This window comes from Grosmannia clavigera (genome assembly GCF_000143105.1).
Source record: "Grosmannia clavigera kw1407 unplaced genomic scaffold GCSC_160, whole genome shotgun sequence".
NCBI lineage: Eukaryota > Fungi > Ascomycota > Sordariomycetes > Ophiostomatales > Ophiostomataceae > Leptographium > Leptographium clavigerum.
Genome location: NW_014040779.1, coordinates 294,045 through 313,667, shown reverse-complemented (window position 1 = coordinate 313,667; position 19,623 = coordinate 294,045). Strand labels below are relative to the sequence as shown.

At 58.6% G+C, this 19,623-nt stretch overlaps 7 protein-coding genes across 7 annotated transcripts; 3 read left to right on the top strand and 4 right to left on the bottom strand.

Moving 5' to 3' along the window:
- Window positions 1–29: 29 nt before the first annotated feature.
- On the bottom strand, window positions 30–5,489 carry CMQ_5061 (Rho guanyl nucleotide exchange; the record flags this gene model as incomplete). Its single annotated transcript, XM_014315997.1, has 4 exons — window positions 30–1,013; window positions 1,080–1,742; window positions 1,797–5,286; window positions 5,461–5,489. The coding sequence occupies 4 exons, from the start codon at window positions 5,487–5,489 to the stop codon at window positions 30–32; spliced, it is 5,166 nt and encodes a 1,721-aa protein (XP_014171472.1).
- Window positions 5,490–7,622: 2,133 nt separating this feature from the next.
- CMQ_5018 (superoxide dismutase) lies at window positions 7,623–8,370 on the top strand (the record flags this gene model as incomplete). The annotated part of the gene is made up of 3 exons (XM_014315954.1): window positions 7,623–7,635; window positions 7,854–8,033; window positions 8,099–8,370. 3 exons carry the CDS (start codon window positions 7,623–7,625, stop codon window positions 8,368–8,370), a joined length of 465 nt encoding a protein of 154 aa, XP_014171429.1.
- Window positions 8,371–9,460: 1,090 nt separating this feature from the next.
- Window positions 9,461–12,267, top strand: CMQ_4933 (transcription factor; the record flags this gene model as incomplete). Its single annotated transcript, XM_014315869.1, has 3 exons — window positions 9,461–10,482; window positions 10,546–10,891; window positions 10,969–12,267. 3 exons carry the CDS (start codon window positions 9,461–9,463, stop codon window positions 12,265–12,267), a joined length of 2,667 nt encoding a protein of 888 aa, XP_014171344.1.
- Window positions 12,268–12,625: 358 nt separating this feature from the next.
- CMQ_4991 (uncharacterized protein) lies at window positions 12,626–13,966 on the bottom strand (the record flags this gene model as incomplete). Its single annotated transcript, XM_014315927.1, has 1 exon — window positions 12,626–13,966. The coding sequence occupies one exon, from the start codon at window positions 13,964–13,966 to the stop codon at window positions 12,626–12,628; it is 1,341 nt and encodes a 446-aa protein (XP_014171402.1).
- A 455-nt stretch (window positions 13,967–14,421) lies between these two features.
- Window positions 14,422–14,830, bottom strand: CMQ_5084 (small nuclear ribonucleoprotein; the record flags this gene model as incomplete). Its single annotated transcript, XM_014316020.1, has 2 exons — window positions 14,422–14,479; window positions 14,529–14,830. 2 exons carry the CDS (start codon window positions 14,828–14,830, stop codon window positions 14,422–14,424), a joined length of 360 nt encoding a protein of 119 aa, XP_014171495.1.
- A 617-nt stretch (window positions 14,831–15,447) lies between these two features.
- Window positions 15,448–16,729, top strand: CMQ_5007 (transaldolase; the record flags this gene model as incomplete). Its single annotated transcript, XM_014315943.1, has 5 exons — window positions 15,448–15,486; window positions 15,610–15,628; window positions 15,696–15,707; window positions 15,773–16,056; window positions 16,109–16,729. The coding sequence occupies 5 exons, from the start codon at window positions 15,448–15,450 to the stop codon at window positions 16,727–16,729; spliced, it is 975 nt and encodes a 324-aa protein (XP_014171418.1).
- Window positions 16,730–16,999: 270 nt separating this feature from the next.
- On the bottom strand, window positions 17,000–18,883 carry CMQ_4939 (serine/threonine-protein phosphatase family; the record flags this gene model as incomplete). The annotated part of the gene is made up of 1 exon (XM_014315875.1): window positions 17,000–18,883. One exon carries the CDS (start codon window positions 18,881–18,883, stop codon window positions 17,000–17,002), a length of 1,884 nt encoding a protein of 627 aa, XP_014171350.1.
- Between the last annotated feature and the right edge of the window lie 740 nt (window positions 18,884–19,623).

Sequence of the window (19,623 nt, the reverse complement as noted above, 5' to 3'; positions counted from 1 at the left end):
ACGCCAAACATGCAGACGCTCCCTCCACCTCAGGACTTCTCCGAGTGGCCATCATTCAGCAGCAGCTCCAGCACGATCTGCATGCCCGGCTGCTCCGGATGGGCCATGCAGATCTTGACGGAGCCGTTGGACATCTGGCCCTGGCTGCTCGACAGCGGTGCGGACAGTTGGGTCGTGGCCGACGCGTTGTCGCCGCCCGTCGGTCCTCTAAACCCATAGTCCAGACAGCGCACGTCGATGCCGGCAATGATCTGGCGCAGGCGGCCGTTCTCGGCATTGCGCACCTCCACATAGTCCTCGTTGAACAGCAACAGATACTGGCCGAACATGGTCGCGGCCTTGGCCTTTTTCTGGCGGCCTGAGTACTCCATGATCAGCGTGCGCGACACCTCGCCGTGCTTGTCGGCGTAGACGGCGCAATCCTCGTAAGCCAGCAAAAACTCCTGGTCGTTTAACCGGAACATGCCGAGTGGTCGCTGGTCGCGAAGCCGGGCGGCAATGTTGGCGATCGCCGGCAGCGCCAAGTCACACGGCACCGACATCGGCTGCTTGCGGTCCAGCGTCAGCAGCTCGATGCCCTTGGCCGTCGATACGGCCACATACGACTGGAACAGGTTGAGCGAGAAGCACTCGATCGGCAGGTAGAACTCGTCAAAGTCGCGGAATGTCTCTGTGGCGCCGGCTGCACCTCTGCGCGTCCCGAAGAACCGGCTCTTCTTCTCCGACGCCTTCTGGAAGACCGGCTCCAGCACCTTGAACGTGTTGTGCATGCCTTCCTTGCGCTTGTAGAAGAGCAGCATGCGCTCCTTCATGCGGGCCGTGGCGAAGAAGCTGACGTCTTTGGCCAGCCGCTGCGGCGCATGTCGCGGGCTGTCGTGATTCGAAGCCGGATAGTTACCCACCGGTGCCACCAGGTCCAGCGGGTATGAGATCAGCGACTTGTCGGCCAGGATCAGGCAGATCGAGAACTCCTCCAGCACCGTTATCTGCGTCACCTTGTTGAGCTGCACCGACTGCAGGGTGTTAGCGTAGGCCGAAGCAGCAGAAGCAGAAGCAAGCAAGAAAAAAAAAAGGCTCACCCTTAACCAGCCTCGCGGATTTCCGGCATCCGAAATATAGACGCCAAAGTCTGTGCCCACGGCAATGATCGACTTCTCAAACGCGGTGAAGCCGGTGGCACAGTTCACCGATGCCCGACATACCGGCGGAGGTGCCCGGCCGGTCCCAAACACCTTTCCCATCTCACGGATCGACCGGTCGAGCGGCGTGCCCGGAATCGAGACGCTCGGCAGCTTCGACGACGCCGTGATCGAGTCGTACGCGAACCCGCAGTCCGAGAGAACTCGCAGCCGGAACGGCTCGGCATTCTGCTCGGCCAGCGCGCGTGCGTGGCGCGTCTTGGCCTCCACGATCTTGGCACACCAGTCCTGTCGGCTCTGTGGCGTGGTCGCATAGAGCGTGTAGATCTCGTGGCCGAGATGCTTGACCCGGAAGGGATACAGCGTCTTGCCCTCCTCGCTCTGCGTGCCCGGCGCCAGGCGCGCGAGCGAGTTGATCGACGAGCTGGTGGCTGCGTGGTCCAACTCGGGCCGGCTTGGCGCAATGGACGACACCTTGTTCAGCATCGTGTCCGACACAGAGGCAACAGTCGACCTTGTCAGCGGCGTGGCAACAAGGCCCTTCTGCTTCGAGATCGGGTCGTCGTTCATGCTCTCCAGGAGAAGCAGAGGCATCGGGATGGGCTAACGGCGTCAGTACACTTCGGGCAGCTCCAAAAGAAGACTACCTCCACTCACCTCTTTGGATACGTCGTATTTCTTGTCGCCCCTCCCATCCTTTGGCCCGATCACCTTGGTCAGGATAAAGTAATGATCAAAGAGCAGCGCGTGTGTGTCCACCCAGCGCACGCCCTTCGATCCCATCCGCTGCAGATCGCCCTGCATCAGCAGCTCCCGCCCGAGATGGTCGAGATTGAGGACTGTCTGCGAGCCGGGCCGGAAGACGAGCTGGTTCTGCAGCTCCTGCAACGACACCTTCTTGCCCATCTCGTCCACCAGCCGGTCGCACTCCTTTGTCACTGCCCGGATCTCCTCAATCGCTCGCGCAAGGTTCACCTTCTCCTCGCTGTCCTGCAGCGTGTTCTTCAGCACCGTGCTCAGCAGCAACGAGTACCGCTGCAGCCGCGTGATCGGCGCCTTCAAGAACGTGTCCCAGCCCAGCCGGTCCGACCGCTTGTTGTTCCGGACATGTTCCAGGAACTGCCGGAACAGCATGTTGCGCGACGCCTCCTTGCGCACGGTGAAGGACGCGATCGGATACTGAGCCGAATAGGCAATGTACTCGTCCTTGGCCTTCCGGATCCATTCGCGGAAAATGTCGCTAAAGCCCATGATCCAGGGACCCTGCTCGTTCTGCCGGTACTTTAGCTGCGCCAGCAGATGGTCCTTGTTCACCCGCTGCATCGACTCCACCTTGCCGAAGACCGTGTCGACGAACTTCTCTAGCCGGTTCGGCGGAATGATGGGAGGCTTCCAGTGCAGCAGCTGGTCTTTGTACAGCACCCGCAGCACTTCCAGCTGGTTGCTAAAGTCCTCCTCGCTCGTCACGATCTCGTGCAGGTTGTTCTGCCGCTCCACTTCCTTGCGTGGCTTCCCTGCCCGCATCTCTTCGGTGATCTTGTAGAACGTCATCCAGTCCTCCTTCTTAGACGACTCTTCTGCCATCAGCCCGTTCAAGTCTGCCTTCCGCAGCGTCCGCGTGCAGTAGTGTGAGTAGCAGCGCCCGGCCGTCTCGTGCTCGTGGAGACGGGAAGCGTAGCAGCCCGAGCCGGTTAGCTGCCACAGCACGCCGCTGATCTCACCCGGCCCAAACCTGACCCATTCTTCTTCCGGTATCAAGATGCCAGCCCGAGACATCGAGTCAGCCACCATGTCCGCCAGCGTCTCGGCGTCGGCCACATTCATCGTAGGCACCTTTGTGATAAACAGCGCAACAAGGCCCTCCTCGATTGTCTTGCGCTTGAGGTCGGGCTCGCCATCCGCCATCTCGCGGATCCAACGAGCTATGCTGCTCAGCGCCCACGGTTCGAGACAGCGCCGGAAATCGACAGGGCTCAGCTTGGACGGCACAAATTTGCGCCGCCGGCCGCTAGGCAGCGTGATCACGTCGTACGTCATCGAGGTCGCGCTATTGCTCTCGTAGCTATCGTACGGCAGGCCCTGCTGTGCGGCCAACAGCCTTTGTGCCTTCTTCCGCTCTTCGGCAGCATCGGTGCGCGATCGTCCGGGCACTTGGACAACGGGCGTCGTGCTGTGACTCGACATGGACGTCGAGCGCTCCACCAGCAGCTGCTGTTGCAGCTGCAATTCCTGTTGCGCATGATACACAGACGACCGCGAGTTCGCGCCGTGAGAAAGCGTGTGCTGATGGTAGGACACTCTTGCAGCCGCGTGTCTTGCCTGAATCAGCTCGTTGCTGTTGCTCGTCTCTACAGGAGCGGAGGGGGGTGTTGGAAGCGGCCGGTTCGAAATGCCCGGGTGGTAGAACATGTCTGGATAGCCGTCATCCTTCTGTGGAGAGTCGCTCCCACTGAGGCCCGAGCCCAGAGACACACGCTCGTCGTCTTTATCAAAGCTAAGTCGATGTCCAATAGGATTCTGGAGCCCACCGGTGCCCCCATAGTCCATCTCAGCTTCTCTGAATGGGGCGTACTGAGTCCCATTGCCATGTGGGCGTGGTGTTGTTGACTGTGGAGGGTGGTCCAGATCGTCTGCGCCCTCCGATCCAAACTGGCCTCCATAAGTCAGGTTGCCGGGGTAGCCGCCTATAAATGAAGTGATGTCGGTGCCGATGTCAGAGTCGCTGGTATTCTGTTCGTCGGGTCGTTGCACCGGCGGGGGGCTTTGCATACCGTTATAGCCACTTGGTACACTTGTGCCGGAGCTGACGCTGAATCGCTGCGCATCCAGATCATCCTTCCACATCTCGTATACACCCAACGCTCCCTCAGGATCGCTGTCTTCTTCCCACGGGTTCGTGGAGGCGGACGGATAGGCGCTCGTTGCCGTAGACGCAGTAGACGGCGTTCGGCCAATGGTGGATGTTCCGGACGACCAATGGGTGCTCGGATGCGTTGACGCCTGAGAGCTGTGCCGGAACAGGAGATCCTCAGATGCCTCACCGTTTCGTCCATTTGAACCGTTACCGGGGCTGTCCAGACCCAAATCAGCTTCGATGTCGTGGAAGAGACTGTCCTGCGTGACATTCCCGTCGTCGATGTCGGACGCTCCTTGCTGCCATGCCGACTCTTCGAGGACATTATCCATCGGTGGGCGGCTTGGAAGTGGTGCGTTGGTAGGATGCCGCTGCAGTCCGAGCGGCGACGAGCTATGGCCGAGCGGAGATGACAACGGCGAGGTGGTGGAGTCTGATCGGCCCACACGGCCGGCAAAGGCAGCAGACTCGGTGCCACTAATAGAATGGCTTCCAGCAGAGTGCGAAGGCATATGTCCATATGTTGGATAAGGCGCCTGTGAGGTCATGGTACTCTGCATGGCATAAGGTGAGATTGATGCACCGCTCGAGACGGTGGCGGCTGGCGAGGTAATCGGGGCCGAGACGGACTCGATCGCCGAGTAGGCACTAGTCGAGGAGGAATACGAATTCGCTCCTGGGGGGTCCGCCGTGTACACCGACTCGTACGGCGCCATGGTTGTTGACGCTGTGTTGGCGTAGTGGGCCCCCGAGGCGTAATGCTGCTGCTGCTGCTGGATGTACGACTGAGGCGATGGTGGTAAGGCTGGCTGCTGGACCGCCGGCGCATTGTAGCTGTTCTGGTAGCTGCCGTGCCCAGAATGAGTGGCCGTTCGCTGTGGCACAGCCGCATTTGTGCCGGCATAGGCGGCCGGGTTGTAAGCGGCTGGGGTGTAGCTCTGCTGCGGCGACGGAAAGGGCGGTGCAGAGGACGTGGTCGGCGAGGCCAGGCGGGTGGAAGGGTGGGGATGGTAGGGGAGAGACTGCGACTGCGACCTCGGAAAGACCTGGGGGTTATAGGCAGACGGTGCCGGCTGCGTCTGCGTCTGGTACTGGTGTTGGTAGCCAGACATGGCTGAGTTCGTGGGGGAGCCACCATAAGCAGACGGCCTGGTCGAGACGACAGCCTGTGAGGGGGACACATCGGGGTTGCCGGAGAAGAACAGCTCGTCCTCGCTGCGGTGAGCCACACTCGGCTGATCACGGTCATCGTCAAAATAGGATCCGTTGTTGAGGATGCCAAAGGTTCCTTGGCTGGAAGTGGTCTGGTTGCGATCATACCCGTACTCGTATTGGGGCTGCTGGTATTGCTGGTGCTGCTGTTGGTATTGTTGCTGTTGCTGTTGTTGCTGCTGTTGCTGCTGTTGCTGCTGTTGCTGGTACTGTTGAGATCCAACGGGGTACTGCACCGGAGGCACATGGCCGTACCGGCGCTGGTCGTCGCCACGAAAGGACATCTTGAAGTGGCGCGCGCAAGCGAAACTGGATTTTCAGGCGGGCAGCTGCTCCAACATGTTAGTGCTGTCCAAGCCGACGAAGGCGGGTGTGAAGAAAGTGGCGGGCAAGAGAAGAGGAGACTCACGCTGGTACCCGCGAGAGCAACCTGTAATTAAATTGTCGACTCTAGATAGGTCGTCCCGGTCGACGGCAGTCGATCCCCAAAGTTCGTCGTCGCCAAGAATTACGGTCGCAGTCAGGATAGAGAAGGTGGGTGCAGAAGTAGAGAAAGTCGGCTCGGGAGAGGGAAAATTGGGCGGAGGTGGGAAGTGGGTAATGAAAAGGCAAGAGAGCCGGAAGGTTTTCTCGCTGACTTTCTAGCCGTTGAAAGTGGAATGTAACTATGCCACTGCTGATCGAAAGGCGTAGGTCACAGTTCGCAGAGAGGCTGAAGGCTGAGGTGACGCACTGCCGACAGGCTACTGAGATGTGCACACTCTCGTCGGCAGTCGTTGTCGACGCCTTGGCAGCTCTACCTCTTTCGTGAGGTTTCTGATTTATCTCACCTGTGTCGAGGGGCCGCAGCTCGTGGCTTGTGGCTCGTGGGTCCGTAATTCGACGGCGAAACGGAGCCGGGTCAAGATTTTGTCGGCGTGGGGTTTTCCTGTTGCCAGGTTGCCTTGGTCACGCTGACGCAGAGTGGTCGTGAAAAGGTTGGGAACAGCTGAAGGCAGTCCGGTTTGACAGCGACCGTCCAAGATGGTTTCGGCGTGTCGTCAGCTGTCGCGTGTGGGAAGAACTGCAGCGTTAAGGTTGAGGTTCAAGAGAGCATCCGAAACGAAATGGGTAATTGCGCAAGGACACGACCTCCAAGGCAACCCGGACTCGCCAACGGCTGGGCGGACCAATCGCAGCGCTCGCTGAATACTCGTATCTTACATATGTAGTAGGCAGGGATCCCCGCCCGACTCGTTGCTCTTTCCTGGGCGAGCTCGTTCGTACTCCGTACAGGGAAACCGCTAGGGGGGAGCATTACGAGTAAGAAACGCAAATTAGTATGTACTAAGTATGTACGGAGTACCCTTCTTTTCCTTCCAATCTGACCATAAATTTAGTGAACGGCCGTGCACAGGGGCAAGGCAACGTCTTTTGATTATCCAAGCGAGAGAAAGAGGCTTATGAGTACTCTGTACACCGCACGCACGACGCGACGTGCGCTACTCTATCCTGCAATAGCTCCGGCGCACAAGAAACGCATTGTGTCGCTGGCGGTCCCTACTATCGTATGTATCTTATGGCACATGCCATTTTTGTCGGCGCCGAGTTCGCGGTGTGGGCTGCCAGTGCCATGAATTTTCTTTCGGTAGCTTGAAAGCTGGGCCTGCAGGGCTGATCACAGCGTTGCAGCAGCCCAACCCAGGCCATTTTTTGTAAGAACCGTTTTGAAACGGGCGCCGTCATAAAGCCGACGCAAATCGTTGGGAGCCGACAGCCAAAACAAAAAAAACAACGGCTTAGAATCGAATCGAATTCTTGTCACCAACACCCAAACAATGCAGGGGGCTGTTTTGTGTCATAGAATCCCCCTTCCTTTTCGGAGCTTCAACCCAGAGGGAGTGCAAGATACGTCGTAGGCTTCAACGTGCCAGGCACACATTATATATTGATACCATCATAGTACGGAGTACGGAGTAGCCCTACGCCCGCTCGGTGTTTGCCCAAACTGCCCGCTAAACGACCGGGATCGGGATGAAGCTCTTCGCGTACGCCATCATTTGTCAGCCAGGAGGGGTCTGGCCGGCAATGACGCGACAGCCCCAGGCAGCTCCCAGCACTCGCGGATTTTTCGTGATGCGGGGCTGCCCCTGTTGGAGCTATTCTGTCAAGCAACTGTAAGCAGAACCGGGCCCTTTCCCCCACCTCCTCGCACGCAATGGCCATCTCATTGGCCGGCCTCGGATCTCCGATGTGTGCCGTTCTGCTACCCGGTGCCAATGTCTGCGTTTCCTCGGCGCCCGCCCTTCTAGTCCCTCCCCGCTGCTTCCGCTGTGAGCGTTCTATTTCTTCTTGATCCTCCCCTTCTTTTCCTTCTTTCTTTTTGCATCCTCACTGCCACTCCCGCAATTTATCCGTCTACATCCAAATCTATCAAAATGGTCAAAGCAGGTATGCATATCCCACTCCCTCTTGCAGCCCTGTTGGATCGCTTTTATGGGTACCTTTGCGGCATGGTGTCCGACTCTAGAGCTCGAGTGATCAAGTTTTCCGTTTCGGGCGTGTCGATATGGCTCGTCTGCACACCTTGATGGTTCCTGGCGCAGGGCAGACTCTTCTATTGGCTGGTGAGAGGTACCGACGAAGATCAGCCTCGCTAACAGGCTCAGTTGCTGTCGTCCGTGGTGACGCCAAGGTGTCCGGCACCGTCATCTTCGAGCAGGTGTCCGAGTCTTCGCCTACCCGCATCACCTACGAGATCACGGGCAACGACGCCAACGCTGAGCGTGGCTTCCACATCCACACCTTTGGCGACAACACCAACGGCTGCACCTCGGCTGGCCCTCACTGTAAGCTATCCTGTTCTGCTGCTTCTGTCGTTTCTATTCTCGCGGCCCTATTAACCGCGGCGCAGTCAACCCCTTCGCCAAGACCCACGGTGCGCCGACCGACGAGGTCCGCCACGTCGGCGACCTCGGCAACATCACCACGGACGCCCAGGGCATTGCCAAGGGCACCATCGAGGACAAGCTCGTTCAGCTGATCGGCCCCAACAGCGTCATCGGCCGCACCGTTGTCGTCCACGGCGGCACCGACGATCTCGGCAAGGGTGGCAACGAGGACAGCCTCAAGACCGGCAATGCCGGTGCCCGTCCGGCCTGCGGTGTCATTGGCATCTCGGCCTAAGCAGAACGTAATGTGCGAAGCAGCCGTCCGGTTAGAAAAAAGATCTCTTGATGCGGATTTATGACGGACAGACACATTGGAGGATATCTTAGCTTGCGATGCAATCTGACCGCATGTGTCTACAGGCTGCCCAAATACATGAAGCTTTTAACACCATCCGTATACATCGTTAACCCGTCTTGCGTGCATCCCGTCAACCCGAACTCGTATATCCAGAGCCCTTCTGCGGCCAATGGAAGCAATGGCTATATTTAGGGCAAGATGCAAGCAGCAGCCAGCAGCACGGAGGGGTAATTAGGCCCCACGCGTGCTGTTAATCATGCTCATGCCTGCTGGCCAAAAACCCCTGTGCCAGAGTGCATTGGGTCCAGCCGCTCCTTCCCCACATTGCGTCTCGGACCTTTTTTAGTAAAAGAAATGCCCCTTCCGAAAATAAAGTGTTGGAGCACAGCACACCGCTGAGCACACGACGCTTTTGAATTCTGTCCACAACTCTGGAAGCTTCGCCACAAGCTTCCCACCTCCATACTTTATACACCTCTACCAGCCCAGCCCGTGCTGCCCTTTTCCCGTCCCTCTCCCTTTTACAAGCTTCATTCTGCTTTATACTTTGTACCTTTTTGTTATATCTCTGGCATCAAATTGTCTGGTGTCTCTGTTACAAGGTAGGTCCAGCTGTCTTTCTCTTGTCTCCAGAGCTCGAATCGGCCTCTCCGTCCGCCTGCTTTTACCTTTTGCCTCCATGTCACCATCCGCCCTGCCAACCTGATCTCCCTCCTGCCCTTTGGCTCAGTCGTCGGGTACCCTGCAGATCGACTGCTACATTGGGACTCCAGCGCTGCATCTCGCTCCGGCTTTGCTTTCGGCCGTGCCATGATGTCCGTCCAGTGTCGAAATCGTGCATGATCTTTGGCTGTGCTCCGCTCGGGAAGCCCCATATGGCGGTGAAGCATGGTGGTGCAGGGTTGTTCATGGGGCCTAGGCCATCGAGCAGCCGTCTGGACTGATGCAGGCACAAGCTTACTGAGCATGTCTTTATGGGGCTCCACCACTGACCGAATGTTGCAGCTGTCCCGTCTACCTGCCCGCCATGTCCAAGGTCTTTGTCGCCGTTGTCAAGTCTGTGCTGAGCGGTGACACCCTCGTCCTCACCAGCCCCAACAATCCGACTCTCGAGCGCACGTTTTCTCTGGCCTTTGTCAGTGCGCCCCGCCTGAGCAAAGACAACGAGGAGCCGTTTGCGTTTCAGTCTCGCGAGTACCTCCGCACGAACGTCCTCAACAAACAGGTCCAATGCACCGTTCTGTATACCGTGCCGTCGTCGCAGCGTGATTACGGCACAGTGCTCGTCAAGGACAGCCCCGAGCTGCCGGATGCGCCCGTCTCTGCCGGTTGGCTCAAGGTCCGCGAGGATGCTGGCAAGAAGGAGGAGAGTGAGGAGATCGTGCAGCGCCTCGAGACCCTGCGCAGCCTCGAGTCCCAGGCACGTACCGACGGTCGTGGCCTCTGGTCCGGCGCCGATGGCTCCATCCAGGTCCAGCACGACCTGGGCGGCCCCGGCTTCCTCACGGAGTGGAAGAGCAAGACGGTCGACGGCATCATCGAGCGCGTGTTTGCGGGCGACCGCCTGCTTGTACGCCTGCTGCTGTCCGACAAGAAGCACGCCCAAGTGATGACGCTGGTTGCCGGGATCCGCACTCCGGCCACCGAGCGCGTCAACCAGTCGACGGGCGAGACCCAGCCCGGCGAGGAGTTCGGCAAAGAGGCACAGCGCTTTGTCGAGACACGACTACTGCAGCGCCTGGTCAAGATCCAGATCGCCGGCGCAAGTCCACAGGGCCAGCTGGTCGCGACCGTCCTGCACCCGCGCGGCAATATCGCCGTCTTCCTCTTGGAGGAAGGCCTGGCGCGCTGCAACGACTTCCACTCCACCATGCTTGGCGACCGCATGCCGTCGTTGCGGGCTGCGGAGAAGGTGGCACAGGATGCGAAGAAGCGCCTGCATAAGAACCACGTTGCCAAGGTGTCGGAGGGCAACCTTGATGCCACCGTCATCAAGATCATCAGTGCCGACACTATCATTGTGCGGAATAAGTCGGGGGCCGAGAAGCGGTAGGCATTGTTCCCAAGCGTGTTGGAGGTATCTAAAATCGACAGATGTCTAACATGCAGCAGACTCCAGCTTAGCAGCGTCCGTGGACCTCGTCGCAACGAGGCCACCGAGGCTCCGTTCCAGGACGAAGCAAAGGAGTTCCTTCGCAAGAGGCTCATTGGGAAACACGTCCGCGTCAGCGTTGACGGAACTCGCCCGGCTACAGAGGACTTCGAGGCCCGAGATGTGGCCACGATTACGCACAACGACAAGAACTTCAACCTGGCATTGGTGCAGGAGGGCTATGCCACGGTCATCCGTCACCGGAAGGACGACACGGACCGCGCGCCCAACTACGACGAGCTGCTAGCGGCACAAGAAACAGCCAAGGAAGCAAAGAAGGGCATGTGGTCAGGGAAGTCGCCAAAGGTAGGTTCAAAGGATGTGCGGATCGGGGGGTTTTATTTTCCCATTTCTACGTCTCGTCATACTGACACGCGAATCAGATCAAGCAATACGTTGATGCATCAGAGACAGTGCAGCGGGCAAAGATCCAGGCGTCGACTTTGCAACGGCAAAAGAAGGTTCCCGGCATCGTGGACTTTTGCAAATCTGGATCTCGCTTCACGATCCTGATCCCGCGCGAGGGAGTCAAGCTCACACTTGTGCTGGCAGGCATTCGGGCGCCCCGTGCGCCTGGGCGGAATACACAGGACAAGGGTGAGCCGTTTGGCGAGGAGGCTCTGGAGCTGGCCAACCGGCGGTGTAACCAGCGCGACTGCGAAATCGACGTGCACGACGTGGACAAGACAGGCGGCTTTATCGGCGAGTTGTTTGTGAACCGCGAGAGCTTCGCCAAGGCGCTCGTGGAGGAGGGTCTGGCGACGGTGCACCAGTACTCGGCGGAGAAGTCGGGCAACGCGGCAGAGCTCAACGCAGCAGAGCAGCGGGCAAAGGAGGCACGGAAGGGCCTATGGCACGACTGGGACCCGTCGCAGGATGAGGTGGCAGAAGAGACCAACGAAGCGAGCGGCGGGACGGCAGCGACTGCAGAAGGCGTGACGCTGGAGAAGCGGCCACAGGACTATCGGGACATTGTGGTAACCAACATCGACGCAAACGGGCGGTTGAAGATCCAGGTGATTGGCCAGGGGACGGCGGCGTTGGAGACGCTGATGAGCGACTTCAAGCGGTTCCACCTAGACAGCAAGAACAAGGTAGCGATCCGGGAGAACCCCAAGGCGGGCGATTATGTATCGGCGCAGTTCTCGCTGGACAACCAGTGGTACCGGGCCAAGATTCGGTCCAACGACCGGACGGCCAAGGTGGCCGAAGTGGTGTACGTGGACTACGGCAACAGCGAGAAGATTCCGTGGTCGAAGCTGCGGCCGCTGGACGCAAGCAAGTTCGGGACGCAGCGGCTCAAGCCACAGGCTGTGGACGCGGTGCTGTCGTTTGTGCAGCTGCCGACAGCCGTGGACTACTTCCAGGACGCGATGAACTTCATTGCCGAGTGCACAGAAGGACGACAGCTGGTGGGCAGCTTTGACTTTGTGGATGCCAAGGAGGGCCTCAGCTACATCACGGTCTTCGACCCGAAGACGGGCGGCGACGGGCCGGAGCGCAACGAGTCGCTCAACCGCGAGGTTCTTCGAAACGGACACGGACTGGTGCCCAAGAAGCTCAAGGTGTGGGAGCGCAGCGCAGTGTTTGAGCCGACGCTCAAGGTGCTGCGGGCGGCGGAGAAGGAGGCCAAGGAGGGCAAGTACGGCATGTGGGAGTACGGCGACATTACAGAGGACTAGAGCAAAGGCTACCTCTTGTATTTCTTTCCTTTTCCTCCCATCTTCTCTCTTCTACCTCACGACATCGACTCGGAAAGCATTGGGTAAGGAGGGAACAAAAAAGCAGCAGAAACGAGCATTGGTATGATTCGGCAGCGTGAAAATCACGGATTAGACGGCGGCGTGTTATGGAGCATGGATAGCTGCATGATTGTCTTTGGACCGGTTCTCAACATGTCGAAAAATAGAATTGGAAAGAAGAAACTGCTGAAGATAGAATGCCTTGGTTTTGCGTAGGATAAGTGTGAAGATGGAGGACTGTCCTGGAGGTCATGTGACGTGGTTAGTCAGCGGATGTTTAAGTCGGGGGTATATTGGCCTAGTCGAAAACGGAGTCAAGCCAGTCACGGCTCCCGTGTTTCTTTTTCGGTCTCTCGTCAATGACGGGGAGCCGGTGCTTGCGCGAGGAGTAGGCCGACGATGCGGAAGAGGATGAAGAAGAGCTGGACGTCGAGCTGTGAGAAGTGCGGCTGCTACTGCGGCTGCTAGCACTATCGACACTGCCAGCATAGCTGCTGCTGGTGAGGGAGCTCGAGGACGAGGCGATACTGTCGGCCTCTGCGTTCAACTTCGACAGCAAAGAAGACAAGCCGACGGCATCTGCAGGCACGACGACGGGCGAGACAGCAGACAAGGCAGCCATAGAAGCCATGGAGGCCATGGCTGCCATGGACGCAGCCGATCCCGGCAAGAGGACGGGCAGCGGGCAGATGATGATGGGAGGGATGTCTGTGTAGGTGCCGTGTCCTTGGTGGAGGTCGAGAAGCCGACGGAGAAGCCGGTTAGTGTCGCTGGCTCGGCGGCTGTTCAGCGGTCCGACAGAAGAGGAGGATCCGACGTCCTGATGATTCGGCTGCTGAAGCTGGCGCAAAAAGTGGGCGGTGGCCTCTCGGACACGTCTGATGGCGACGGGCGACATGAGCTCCTGGGCATTGTGGACATTGTCGTCGTCGTCGATCGGCAGCTCGACAGCATCCACAAACAAGTGTTCGTCCACGTCGATCACATCAGCATCGTCAGCATCACCGGCGCCATCGTCGGCCTCTCGAGACGCCGCGGACATCTGCCAGGTGGTCGGCTCGTCGGGAAAGAAGGCGTCCTCGATGCGGCCGGCGCTGGCGAGCGCCTTGAGCAGGGTGCTGGGGATCTCCAGGTTGCCGTTGACGAGCCGGAAGACGCGCATGTCTGTGGAGCTGGGCAGCAGGTGGGCGAAGCGCGTGGACGAGTCAGGGTCGTCGTCGTCGTCAGGGTTGTCGTCGTCGGCATGCACGCAGCCGTCACCGTCGCCGTCGCCAAAGTCGGCCAGCATGCGCAGATACTCGGCCGCCCGATCGCGGGCCTGACGATAGGGCGCAGCACAGCCAAGCGTCTTGGCGGTACGATGACGCCGCCAGTAGTCACGCAGGGCATTGAGGGTCTGCTCAAAGGCGACGGGATAGCGCCAGGGCGGAATGAGGATGCCGAGGCGGCGGTACGTCTCGGTATCGGTGCTCAGACCCTTGCGGTGCAGACGGGCGGTGGCTGAGCGCAGCAGCTGACGCTGGGCGCGCAAAAGTCCGGCCTCGTCTGGACTGGCGTCGACGGCCAGCTGGCGCAGGTAGCTCAACGGCCGGTGAATGGACACCTCGATCGCCGGGCTGTACAGCAGTCGCTCGGCCATGACTCTTCGTTCGGTCAAGGGCAACGATCACTTGGTCTGTATTGTTTTTGTCTTGGATGCACTGCCGTCTGGTGAGTCTCAATCCGTGCACACCCTGCTCTCGGTTCTGTCTCAATGGCAAAGGTCGGTGGGTTGAAAAGATGTGATGTGAAGATGTGATTGAATCTGACGGCTGGCTCTTCTGAAAGTTTTTGAAACACGAATCTCCAAGCCCCTTCTCCCAAGCTCAACCTCGTCGTGCAAGCCAACAAAAACGGATGAAAATGACAGAAAAGACTCCCTTTCCTCTTGACGCCTTGCCTATTGGATAGATGGTATTATACGAGAGCTCCGTCCAGCTCGGATCCTTCTCTCGGCTCTCTCACCCCGGGCTCAGCAGTGGCCACGGCCCTTCCTCGGCCGGCCAGCCAGACATCCGCCATCCGATATCGATATCCGACAGTCAGTCGGCCGTGCTAGTCTTCCATCTTGGTGTCGCGTTCGTCGCCGCGGATCCACAGCACGTTGTTGCATCTGGCCGGGTTAGTAAGGGTGCAGCAGCGTCGCACAGCGTCCAGCCTACCGGATCAGCACCTGGCCCAGCTGGCCGGTGGACTCGCCGTCGATAAACTCCTCCGTGTCCGACAGCTGCAGGTTCATGTAGCTGTCAATCGACACGAGCGCGCCTTTGTATTCGGTCTCGCCCCACTTGAGCCGCACGGAGACAGGCTTGCCCACGAGGTCCTGGAGCATCGGACGGGGGTTCACGGGCATGAAACTCATGGCTGCGGCGGAGACGGGCGTGTGTAATGCGAGGTCGGCGGCGGAGGCGGTGTCGGTGTCGATGGACGACGTTGCAAGTTGTTGATATTTTTCATTTTCCATGCGGGTCTGCTGGTTTCCCCTGCCAGTCCTGCCGGCTGCCAGACAGCACCTGCCAGCTGGCAGGAAGTTCTGCCAGAGCACGTGCGGGGTAGGTGGGGCCCGCCGAGAACGACATCATCGCAGCTGCCAAGCACGTCCTGCCCTCCCCACTAATCCCAACAGAATCGGCAGACGTCCGAGAGCTGCCAGAGCCAGCCTCGGGTGACGCTGGCGAGAAGCACGTCGATGGTGGCGGCTGCTGCTGGAATCTGGGAAGCCGGTACGGAGTACGGGCGGAGTCGTCGCAACGCGTTATTCAGCGTCTTGCAGGAAACGGAAAACGGAGCACAGTCGTCCGGACGCTTATGCCAAAAGTGGGTCGGCGAGCAGTCGTAGCTGCCTCGACAGAGCTCTCTTTCCGGATGCCGGAGCGAACAGCAGCAACCTAAAACGAGGAGGGGCAAATTCATGACGCCCCCCTCGACCGTGAAAACGGCGTTTATCTGCGCGACTTCCACACCTGTTCCCAACTCTCCTTCTCCCATCTTCCCATCTCTATCCTCTTCTGTACTCTGCAGAATTTGCAGTTTTCGAGCTTCCCATCTTCCATCACCAATTCCTTCACCCACACTTACACAATGGCTTCTTCTCTGGAACAGCTGAAGGCCTCTGGCACGGTATGTCATGGCGCACTCGGCGTGCATTAGCATAATCACCGCTTCTCCCACAGCTATCTAGCAGTTTTCCCTCTCTGTCCTTCTACCTGTCTTTTGCTGACTGGCTACTTTTGCTTCTCACAGGTCGTTGTCAGTGACTCTGGTAAGTCTTCTGTGCCTTCCGGCCGCTCCGGCCTTTTGCATAGCTGAATACTAACACGTTTGGCCAGGTGACTTTGCTTGTTAGTTTGGCCTTGCCCTTCCGAAATTATCCTTCTTGTTCCTTTCCTTCTGCTCACAACCACAGCCATCGCCAAGTACAAGCCCCAGGATGCCACCACCAACCCATCCTTGATCCTGGCCGCGGCCAAGAAGGCCGAGTACGCCCCGTTGATCGATGCCGCCGTCGCCTACGGCAAGAAGCACAGCGGCTCTGTCGACGAGCAGGTCGATGCTGCCCTGGACGCCCTTCTGGTCGAGTTCGGCCGCGAGATCCTCAAGATCGTCCCCGGCCGCGTGTCCACCGAGGTCGACGCCCGCTTTTCTTTCGACACCAAGGCGTCAGTCGACAAGGCCCTGCACATCATTGACGTACGTTTTGACTTTAGCATCTTTCTGTCCTACGGCCGCTAACCCTCCCCAGCTGTACAAGGAGCAGGGCATCTCCAAGGACCGCATCCTGATCAAGATCGCCTCCACTTGGGAGGGCATCAAGGCATCCGAGATCCTGCAGCGCGACCACGGCATCAACACAAACCTCACCCTGCTCTTTTCGCAGACACAGGCTATTGCCGCCGCCGAGGCCGGTGCCTTTTTGATCTCCCCCTTTGTCGGCCGCATCCTGGACTGGTTCAAGGCCAGCACCAAGAAGGCTTACACCAAGGACGACGACCCGGGCGTTTCTTCCGTCAAGGCCATCTACAACTACTACAAGAAGCACGGCTACAAGACCATCGTCATGGGCGCGTCGTTCCGCAACACCGGCGAGATCACCGAGCTGGCCGGCTGCGACTACCTGACCATCTCGCCCTCTCTGCTGGAGGAGCTGCTCAACTCGACCGAGGCCGTGCCCAAGAAGCTGGACGCTGCTGTCGCTGCCACTCTCGACATCCCCAAGAAGTCCTACATCAACGACGAGGCCTTGTTCCGCTTCGACTTCAACGAGGACCAGATGGCCGTCGAGAAGCTGCGCGAGGGCATCAGCAAGTTTGCTGCCGACGCTATCACCCTCAAGGACATCCTCAAGGCCAAGATTGCCGCATAAGCAAATACGACAGCAACGGCATGACGGCACGGACGCCGGGAGGCAGAATAATAATCTGGTTACTAGGTTTCGCGTGCACAGAATGCAAGATACTGAATAGATCTCGGATCTCTGCCATACTGTTTTAGTTTCAGCAAAACAAAACAAAAATAAAAAAAAATAAAAAAAATTCGCTTTGAATGTACTTTAAACGCCGCTGATCGAGTGACATGAGATAAAACAGTGAAACAAACCCAAACGTCTCCCCGCTTTGCATGTCTCCCAGGTTTACTATGACGCCTTCGGGCAGTCCACCTGCTCAATGTAGTGCTGCACGCTACCGTCTGAGCCAGCTTCGACGATCAGGGCCGTCAGTTGGTTGCCGTAGACACAGCCCGAGTCAAGCCCAAAGGTGTAGCCGGAATCTCGGCCGCCGTTTCTCCGACCATGGCCGAAAATGCCGAAAATGCTGAACACACTGGCTAGCCAACCTGGTGACGATGTCGATGTTGATGCCGATGTCGATGCCGATGCCGATTGCGTGGAATGTAATTGCTGCCTCAGTGTCTGTGGCGGCACTGCCAAACCCGTCTTGGCGTCGTGTCCGTAGATGACAGTGGTGCGGAACTCTGACGCTGCCTTGGCATGCTGCACCTGGTTCCAGATAGCTGCCCAAGGCATCCGGCTGTCGTCCTCGGCCTCGCTAAAGTGAGCCTCAACAGGCAGCAGCACAAGGTCGGAGGGTGAAGTGGTGAGGAGAGCCGGTTGAGAAGATGAGGAGGAGCCGATCGAGGCCAGCGGGTGCTGCAGGTCGGGCCCATAGACGGCGTGCTGCAGCTTGTGGAAGACCCGGTCGACCTTTTGCTCGGACACGTAGACGTAATCGGTGGGCCGAATGTAGCCGCGTGACCGCAGCCGTGTGTCGTATTCGATCATGTCCCGAGCCCGTTCCCGACGCAACTCGTCGGCCGGATGCACGAGGCTGCGCATAGTCATGACGGCCATCGGGTCCTGGCTGGCGAGCGAGAGGCCTGGCACGAGACCGCCATGAACAACGACAACGTCTTCGAACTGGGCGGGAGACGAAGAAGACGACGATTCGGCTTCTGTTACTTTCGTGACTTTCGTGGCCACCGGCACGATGGAGCCAATGTGCAGGATTGCGGGCAGGCTAGACAGCCAGCGGTACTGCTCGGGCGACAGGCTGGCAGCAACAGCTCGCTCTTGGTCATCGTCATATGTGGACGAGTCGTGGCCGAGCTGTGCGTCCAAATCGGCGTTGATTCGGTCGAGGTCCAGCGTGTATTCCTCGCTCTGCTCCTCCTCGCTCTGGCTGTCTTTGTCGAAGCCTAGGAAGGAAAAGATGCCCCAGAGAGGCCCGGCTTCTTCTTCTTCTTCGGCTTCTTCCCGCTGATAGAGTCTCTCTTCTTCTTCTCGTCGCAACCGCGCCCGAGCTCGCTCCCGTCTGCCCTCCACCTCGATGCTAAGCTGCTTTCGCTTCCGGGCGGCCTCGTCTCGACTTAGGTCAGCCGGCCTGGACATCATGTTCAGCAAGCCGCGGGCCCGACTGATGCTCTTGGTGGCCTGCACGGCCTCATATGCAAGCAGTACTCGGTCGTCGTTGCTTCCGCGCACAGCGCTGGCGTCAACTTCCATGGCAAGCTTCACGACGCCGGCACTGTCGGGTCCCTTGTTGACGAGATCGCCCGTCAGCACCAGATGGTCGTGGGTGGGGCTGAAGCCGACCTTTTCGAGCAGCGCGTCGAGAGAGCTGCGCTGGCCGTGCACGTCGCCGATGAAGATGAGTCGTCGACGACGCAGCGGCTGGGCTGTCGCCGGCAATGCACTGGTCTTGTCATCGTCCACCATGAGCTCTACCGGAAGCTCAACGATTGCGGTGGCGAAGCCCTTGATAGGTGGCCGTGCACTGGTACCGTATGCCATGTTGTCCATGGGTTGCAGCCGGGGATCCGGCATGACCCTGAAGACCAAGTTTTGGCTGTTTGCATCCTCGCTGTTGTTGTCGTCAGCCGTTTCGGGCTCTGTCGAGGGTTCTCCTGCTTTCGCGGCAGACGGATTCTCAGAATGCTTCCCAATATCCTCCGGAGCAGGAGCTGGGACAAAGTGTGATAGGTCATGACTAGCTGCCAGCGTGTGGCCAAGGTACAGCGTCATGAGCACGACGAATGCCAGGAAAAGTACCAGGCGACGACGCCATCGCCGGAGACGTACTATTCTCATCGGGACAGACGGAGAACGAATAACGATGCCGGAAATCCGTCCAGTTTAGAGCCGCCGCAGTCGGTCAATATATAGCACCACTTACACCAAAACTGCCTGCCAGGGCGGAGAGAAAGCAAGGTTCACGCAGCACTAGGAGATCGACGCAGCAACATGAGGAGCAGCATGTAATTTCCGAGATCCGGGCGACGTAGAGGGGGGCTGACAAGACGGTAACGATGGAAAGAAGAAGACGAGAAGCAGGCGAGATGCGGTTGATGGAAGCTCGGTCGACAGGCTCCCAGATAATCGACAGCCTGCAGGGCAGCACATATGACGAAAGTGGCGATGCCTTGCGGCAGAAAGGCAGAGTTTGAGAAACGGGACAATGCGCAAGTATCTATCCGTCAGATGGCCAGGAGGATGAGGCGCCAAGACGCCAAGCTCTCAGTCCGTTGGCCGGGACAATATTGAGCTTATCCAGACCCCTGTCTCCAATCTTCTTGCATGTTGTGGTATGTGTGACTTTTGGGGGCACACTGCCTTTCTCACGAGGCAGCCAAAATGCGGCTGTCAAGGAAGTTGCTCCATCACCAGAAGAAGACATCTACTCGCGAGGGAAGGAGCGCTGGACGGATTGGGGTGCTTCGTGGAACCTTCCCGATCGCCGGCCGTGCTTGCCCATCTGCATGCCT